An 8,116-nucleotide genomic window follows, 5' to 3' on the forward strand; every position below is an offset into this window, starting at 1 on the left:
TTCTCCTCCTTCCCCTCTACCTCCCCTCCCCGTGTGTGTGTGTGTGTGTGTGTGTGTGTGTGTGTGTGTGTGTGTGTGTGCAAGTGCTGCACATACCAGATTGGAATGGACATGCAAGGTGACCGTATGACACCTGACAAAGGAGAAAAGGAGAACTGGGAAGGATGGAAATCAGACAAGTCTAAGCCCTGTCCAATAGAGACTGCCCAGCTGAGGGGACCTCAGAGAACCAGACAGCAGTGCTCCTCCATGCTCGTTCATTGGCCTGCAGGGCAAGTCTGACCCAGATGATGGGAGGTGGTCAGCAAGGTACACAGAGAGACTCTCTTTTAGGAGCTCTGAAGACAAAAATCTGGCCAGTACCAACCCTACCATGGCTCATGACCAGCATGCTGTGACTTGTACTCAGAACTATTCTGGACTTACCTACTAGAAATAACATGTTGTTTCAGTTTTGAAGTGTTTTGTTTTTGGTTTGTTTTGTTTACAGTTTGTTTTGTTTATTTTTTTCTTTCTTTTTTTAAAGACAAGCAAGCCAAGTATTATGTGGTACATGCCTGTAATCCCCATTTTCAGAGGCTGAAGTAACTTCAGCCTAGCCTGGGACACGCTGTGAGACTGTCTCAAAAACAACAGAAGAATGTCTAGGTTTAGGCAAACAGGGTTTTCTTTTATGGAGAAGTAAATAAAGCCAGAAAGAACCCAGTGGTGCATGCGTTGGTCAGCGTTCTGTCACTGTGGGAAAAAAAAAAAAAACTTGAAAGAGAAAACAACTTAAAAGGAAGGAAGATTTATTTTGGCCTCTAGTTTCAGTGCACGGAATGCGGCCTGCTGCCTTTGGGCCTGTGGCAAAGCAGAAAATCGCAGTGAGCAGGTGATGGGGGATGTCGCTCACCTCATGGTAGCCAGGAAGGAAAAGAGAGAATGAGCGGGACTGTCGTCCCAAGATGCCTATCAACTGCACAGACTGTTATCTTCTGTAAGTCCCATCACCTCTTAGCAGTGCCACAGGCTGAGGACCAAGCCATCAATATACCAGCTATTGATAGGCATTTAAGATCTACACTACTACAGTGCAAACAAGATAGGAGTGTGGCGGTGTGGAACAGCAGATCTAAAGGTGTTCTGTCCTTGGGGCGGGAGAGCCAACCTAATTTCAGAAGGAATCCTGATGGGAAAGCTGTGTATTCGCTCAGCAGACTGAAGGGCAAGGCCTTGGGAGGAGCAGAGCTTGAAGAAAGGGAGGGGGTAGGGAAGGGTGATGAACATGTATTCAGTTCTGATAGGTCAGTGTGGGCACCCAGTTCAGCTGATCATGAGCAAAACAAGGAAAGTCTGTGTCTGAGCTTATCAGTCATAAATGGAGAGAGAACATCCACGAATCCCATCTAAATCCAATGTAAAAGGGGGTTTCAGGAAAATAAAGATGGGAAGAGGGCAAACATTCTTAATACCGCTGTTTTCCAGGACAAAGTTCTTTGAAGCTCCGGCATTGGTCCCGCTCATATGCTCAACCCTCTTTTACTTTTTATTTTAATATAAGGTCTCAGTTGCCCAGACTAGCCTTGGACACCTTTTGTATATCAGGCTAGCCTTGGGTTTATTCTTTATGCCAGGTTTGCCTTAAACTTACGCTGAAGACCAAGCAGGCTTTGAACTTGTGATACTCCTGCTTGGACTTCTAGATAAGCTGGGATTATAGGCTTATATGCTTAAGTTTTTAAGTATTTTCTAAGTATGCCATTGTCATTGAGTGGGAATCATAAGAAGAGTTTTCAGGTTATAGAGAGACACTCTATTTGTTCCTCCCATCTGTTTGATCCCTACCTTGTATCAAATTCCCTCCCATCTAGCTATCGTTTTCCCAGTGTCCATTTCTACTGTCATCTCCTCACAGTCTGATAGAGACCAAACTAAAGCATACACTCATCTTGACCCAAACAACTGAAGGACTATGAGAAAGACTGTGGGTGGTCAACCAGAGGTTAGGCTAGCCTGGGAACTTCCTCTCCTGTCCAAGTAGAGGGACACTATATACCTACACCCTAACGAGTTGTTCCCAAGGGCCAATGCAAGAATAGCATTTTTCAAATTTCAGTTGTTAAAGGAAGGCACAAATTGAAATCCATAGTGAGGTGTTGTAGCACATGCCTTTAATCCTAGCACTCAGGAGGCAGAGGCAGAGGCAGGCAGATCTCTAAATTTAAGGATAGCCTGGTCTATGAAGTGAGCTACAGGGCTACACAGAGAAATCCTGTCTCAAATACATACATACATACATGCAAACATATATACATACATTAAAGTCCATAAATAATTATTATTTAAAACAAATTTGAAATTTAAATATATTTGATCATATTCCTCCTTTCCTCCAAGTGCCTTCCTGATCATCTCCACCTTCCTACCCACCCAACTTTAAGTTACAGCTCAAAAAATAAAAACCCCACACAACGACAAAACCTACAAAACCAAGAAAACTAATTTAAACCACACCCAAAAAAGAAAAAAAATAAAACCACCAAGCTATAACCAAATAAAGGGGGTATTTGACCAACATACAACTTGAATCCATAAATTCTCAAGGGTTTGCAACTAATCAAGTTTTTCTTAATGCTTTAAAAACTAAATATGTCATCTCTGGGTTCCAAGTCACACTCTCAGGTCCTCTGAGGCAGCTTAGCCTATGAATTTGCATATAGCAATAATTAAGGCCCAGCATTTGGATGGTGGATTATGTTTTAAACAACTCAGTGAGTGGCAGAAACAAAATAAACTCAACTCTACAAATGGTCCTTTGAGGCCTTTCTACCACATTACTCCTTCATGGGAAATTCAATACAGCTCTCTGATTTTGTGAGGATGCAGAATTAGTCCACGGTTATCTGTTATACTTTTGTTGTTGTTTTATGTCTGAGGGTTTATTGTTGGGGGGAGGGTTGTTGTTGAGATCTGGTTTTGTTTGGACTTTGTTTTGTTTTGTTTTTTGAAGATGCTTTAAATTGAGAGATAATAACATGTTTCTACATTAAAATTTTAAAAGGTGTATCAAATGCACCGACAGTTAGATATAGAAGATGGAATGATGGTAGGCATTCAATCAGTGAATTTTGCTGTTCTGTGTTTGAAAATGGCTCATGCTATGAAGTGAAGTATTGGGAAAATGTCTTATAAATAACATTGCAAAGTTCTGGGGAGATGAGAATGGCTGCCATGCCTGGTGGTTATGGGTACCTATGGAGTCTCTGATGCTAATGGAGGACACTGTTGATGAAAGAGTCATTCATCCAGAAAGCTTAGCATGTGCTAGGACTTCCAGAAAGTTTAGCATGTGCTAAGAGATTTTTTTTTTTTTTTTGGTCTTTTTCAGACATGGACAGCTGTGAGCGATGGATGAGCTGCAAAAGTGAGTTCTTAAAGAAGTACATGCACAAGGTGATCAATGACCTGCCCAGTTGCCCCTGCTCCTACCCCACTGAGGTAGCCTACAGCACAGCTGACATCTTCGACCGCATCAAGCGCAAGGACTTCCGATGGAAGGATGCTAGCGGGCCCAAAGAGAAACTAGAGATCTACAAGCCTACTGCTCGATACTGCATCCGCTCTATGTTGTCCCTAGAGAGTACCACACTGGCTGCCCAGCACTGTTGCTATGGTGACAACATGCAGCTCATCACCAGGGGCAAAGGGGCAGGCACACCCAATCTCATCAGCACCGAGTTCTCTGCTGAGCTCCACTACAAAGTGGACGTTCTGCCCTGGATTATCTGTAAGGGTGACTGGAGCAGATATAATGAGGCCAGGCCTCCCAATAATGGACAGAAGTGCACAGAGAGCCCTTCTGATGAGGACTACATTAAACAGTTCCAAGAAGCCAGGGAGTACTAAAGCACCACTGCTTTGGAGACACAAATGCACTGCACTGATCTGCCAACTGTCACCTGGTTCTTTCCACATTTTTGTATATCTGTATATTCCACATGAATATTTTTGTAAGTATAGTAGGGCTATGCACCAGGTCTGCGGGACTGCTATGCCCAGTACCTACATACCATGGTGGAAGTCCTCCTAATGGCTGTGTGGGCAGAAAGTGGCACCTAGGAGCTATAGTGGGTATGAGTCTGTTCCCACCTCCGTTCAGTGCATAGGAACACAGAGACTGAGGTTGTAAACATTATAAGCAGTTTTTTTATATATATATAACTTATTTAATACAAATGTGACTTAAGCTTAACCTTTTCTCTGGAGTTGTCCTTATAAAACAATTATTTAATTGCTTCTGAAAGAGTTCAAAAGGAAAAGGACACAGGGGAATTACGAGAAAAGGAATTTTGCATTGGAAATGCATCAGAGCAGTAAAACACCCACCTTACACCAGTGTTCTTTAGTCATGGGTTTCTTACTGGTGTCACGGATTCCAACGCTTCCTTGCCTCAGACGAGGCAAGGGGTGGGTAGTAAGTGAATGTGTAGAATCTAAGGCACGGGTTTTAAATGGTTTTAAAGTAAGGGACCAGCATAACTGTACTGAAGAGCCCCAGCAGTAGCATTTCTGTTCTGTCTTAACAGGCTCAGAAGACTGAAGGAAGTTCAGCCGTAAAGCCAGGAGTGGCACTTTCCAAAGAAAAAGCAAAACAAGTTGAAAAATAATACGTGCCTCGCTTTGTCTATTTTATCTTAATAGAGCAACTTTTCTCTGCCAATAAATATTATTCCCAGTAAATAAATATAAAAGGGGGTCATGGGAGCTGAAGTCTAGGAAATCCTAATTTTTTATGTTTTAAGAAAAAACTGCCTTATTTTTGTAAAGTATTTATTGAGTCATTGGCTATTGTACATCGTGCAGTTATGAGATGATCCACTTTTGTGGGATAGAACTTGAGGACAGATGAAGAGTTGGTTCTTATGCAACCTTTTACTTGCAAAACTCCAGGGAAAGAGATATATAATAAAATCATAATAAAATGTGTTACCTGTATCCTTGATTTATGATCCAAATATTGTAACTACTCCAAGTGAAGCAAGACTTTCATGAGGAGAAGCCTTCAACTTAGGTGGGAATAAAAGACTCACAAATGGACTTATGGGTAAATCATGGCATCTTCAGCATTCAAAACATCTCTCCGGTCCCCAGTTAGCTCAAGCTAATTAAAACACATATTTTTTTCTCACCCAGAACTAAGAAAATCAAGCTAGAGCAAAGACTTCAGATGGGCAAGGCTACTTCCAAACAAAACAAAGGAATACGAATAATAAGCAGAACTACTTACAATGCAAGTTATTATTTTTCCAGAGGAGAGACACCAGAGGTCAGAACATATAAACTATATTAGGCATGTCATTTGGGAAGGGCTGCTTTGGTGTCTTTGTATCCCTGTTGATTTTGGTGCTCTTGACCACACACTCAAGTTTTCCTGGTAAAAGTATCTTCTTACAGAACGGCTTTTGTATGTCAGAACTTTATAATGTTGAAGGTTCTACCGAGATATTACCCATGAAATTATTTGTATTTAGGTTCTGCACCTAATGACAAGACTAGTAAGTCTTATTCACTGCTGGAGAGATAAGGTTCTGTTGTAATCACGAGCACTTACCACTCTTGTGAAGTCTTTGGTTCGTTTCCTAGCACCAGCATGTTGGCTCACACTTATTTGCAACATTTTCAGGGGATCTGGCACCCTCTTCTGGCTTCTGTGGACACCAGGTATGCATGGTACACATACACCCTTGAACACACACACACACATACACACACACACACACACACACACACACACACACACACACACACCCCTCTTGTTTTAAAGGTCTTATTCACATTGAAGAAATGCTAAAGGAACCTGTAGAGAGAATAAATTCCCCATGTATCAGAGGACAGGGTTTAGTTTGTAAAACAGCAACAAAAAACCCTTCAAAAAGAGAACTGGCTGGAAATAGACTGTGTCACCTTTGAGCTGATCAGTTTCTTGTGAGGATACACTCATAGGAAGAGGGAGGAGGCGAGGTACATGGGAAGTTCAGCCAGGTAGCAAGGAAAGATGACCGACCATTCATCAGCAAGACCTCATGGGCGCACTAGAGGAAGTTCAAGGTTGTAGGGAAATCCTTCAAAAGATCAGGAATGCACATGAAGTTTCCAGTCAAGGAGTAGACTGTTTTTCTGATAATTCTAATTGATTTTTAAAATTATTTCCTTTATTTTGTTGAGATTATAATATGATTCCATCATTCCTCCCTCCATATCTCTCTTTGTCCTCTTTTTCAATGATTGATTGGCTCTGAGAGAGAGAGACAGAGAGAGAGAGAGAGAGAGAGAGAGAGAGAGAGAGAGAGAGAGAGAATGTATGTGTGTGTGGTGTGTGTGTGTGGTGTGTGTGTGTGGTGTGTGTGGTGTGTGTGGTATGTGTGATGTGTGTGGTGTGTGTGGTGTGTGTGTGTGATATGTGTGTGTGTGGTGTGTGTGTGTGTTTGTGTGTGTGTGTGGTGTGTGTGTGTGATGTGGTGTGTGTGTGGTATGTGTGTGTGTGTGTGGTGTCTGTGTGTGTGTATGTGTGTGGTGTGTGTGTGTGTGTGGTGTGTGTGTGTGTGGTGTGTGTGTGTGTGGTGTGTGGGGGGGTGTGTGTGTTTGTGTGTGGTGTGTGTGTGTGTGAGTATGTGTGTGGTGTGTGTGTGGTGTGTGTGTGGTGTGGTGTGTGTGTGTGGTGTGGTGTGTGTGTGTGGTTTGTGTGTGTGGTGTGTGTGTGTGTGGTGTGTGTGTGTGTATGTTGTGTGTGTGTGGTGTGTGTGTGTGGTGTGTGTGTGGTGTGTGTGTGTGGTGTGTGTGTGTGTTTGTGTGTGTGTTTGTGTGTGTGTGTTTGTGTGTGGTGTGTGTGTGTGTGTGTGTGTGTGAGTGAGTGTGTGTGTGTGGTGTAGTGTGAGTGAGTGTGTGTGTATGTGTGTGTGGTGTGTGTGTGTGTTTGTGTGTGTGTGTGGTGTGTGTGTATGTGTGTGTGGTGTGTGTGTGTGTGTTTGTGTGTGTGTGTTTGTGTGTGTGGTATGTGTGTGTGTGTGTGGTGTGTGTGAGTGAGTGTGTGTGTGTGATGTGTGTGTGTGAGTGAGTGTGTGTGTATGTGTGTGTGGTGTGTGTGTGTGGTGTGTGTGGTGTGTGTGGTGTGTGTGTGTGTGTGTGTGTGTGGTGTGTGTGGTGTGTGTGCCTAAATACATAAGTACAACTTGCTCACTCTGTTTGCAGGGCTGATCACTTGGTGTTGAGTAATTAATTGGTGTGTTCTTCCCGGGGGAACATGATTTCTACAACTTACAGCATTCCTAAATTGACTGTAGTTTTTTCATAAGGTGAAAGACTCTTGGGCTTTTCCCGTCCACTTTGGCATGTCTATTGTTGCCCTTGCTCTGCTCATGATTAGGCAGTTATATGAGGGAGACTTTATTGGTGTAACTTCTGACATAGTCGGAGACACAGTCTCATAGAAAACTCCCTGATCTTCAGGTTCCTAGAATCTTTCCTCTCCCTGTTCCACAATGCTCAAAGATGCAGGAGTGTTTTGTAGATGTATTCATTGGGTCTGGACTCCATAACGCTGCATTCTCATTGGTTGTGGTTTTCTGTAACAATTTCCATGAGTTGCAAAGAGAAATGTTCTTGATGGGGTGCGGACTACACTTACCTGCTGGTCCAAGGACAAATATTTAGAATGTAGCTGTGGATTCTGCTGGTTTAGTAAAATGGTAGTTGTAGGTTCTCCTCTAGGACTTAGTAGCCTTCAAAGGGTAGTTAATTAATTTTCCAATAACCAGACATGATTTGCCACTTGTTGGGTGAGTTTTGACTTCAATTATGCCAAAATACACATGCCCTACTGTTTCCATGAGGTTTTCCTGCCATGTTGCTCATTGCTGTGGCTTACAGGCATCAGCTGAATAGGGCTAGCTTCTTCCTTTGGAAGCTTGCATGGTGCCTCCTGGTATCATGAAAATGAGCCCGCAGTAAGGAAGCTTTCAGGTAGTTCCAGCTCAGGAGTCTCTGGCCCATATGTCAGAAGTGCATATGGTGACTTAACCTTCTGCTTTTGGTTGTGAAGAGGAATCAGTTACAGAATGTAATGCCTTAGGAGTTT

At 42.8% G+C, this 8,116-nt stretch overlaps 1 protein-coding gene across 2 annotated transcripts in view; it reads left to right on the plus strand.

The window, feature by feature from the left end:
- Positions 1 to 4,968, plus strand: part of Ism1 (isthmin 1) — a 79,152-nt gene extending 74,184 nt beyond the window's left edge. For both annotated transcript variants that reach the window (XR_015683044.1, NM_001134552.3), the window contains 1 exon segment: positions 3,371 to 4,968. Coding sequence is in view for 1 of the 2 variants with exons in the window: in NM_001134552.3 (NP_001128024.1) it covers positions 3,371 to 3,888 (518 nt within the window). In the remaining variant the exon portion in view is untranslated.
- Positions 4,969 to 8,116: the final 3,148 nt, after the last annotated feature.

The sequence above is a fragment of the Rattus norvegicus genome, chromosome 3, assembly GCF_021556685.1.
Source record: "Rattus norvegicus strain SHRSP/BbbUtx chromosome 3, alternate assembly SHRSP_T2T, whole genome shotgun sequence".
Lineage (NCBI taxonomy): Eukaryota > Metazoa > Chordata > Mammalia > Rodentia > Muridae > Rattus > Rattus norvegicus.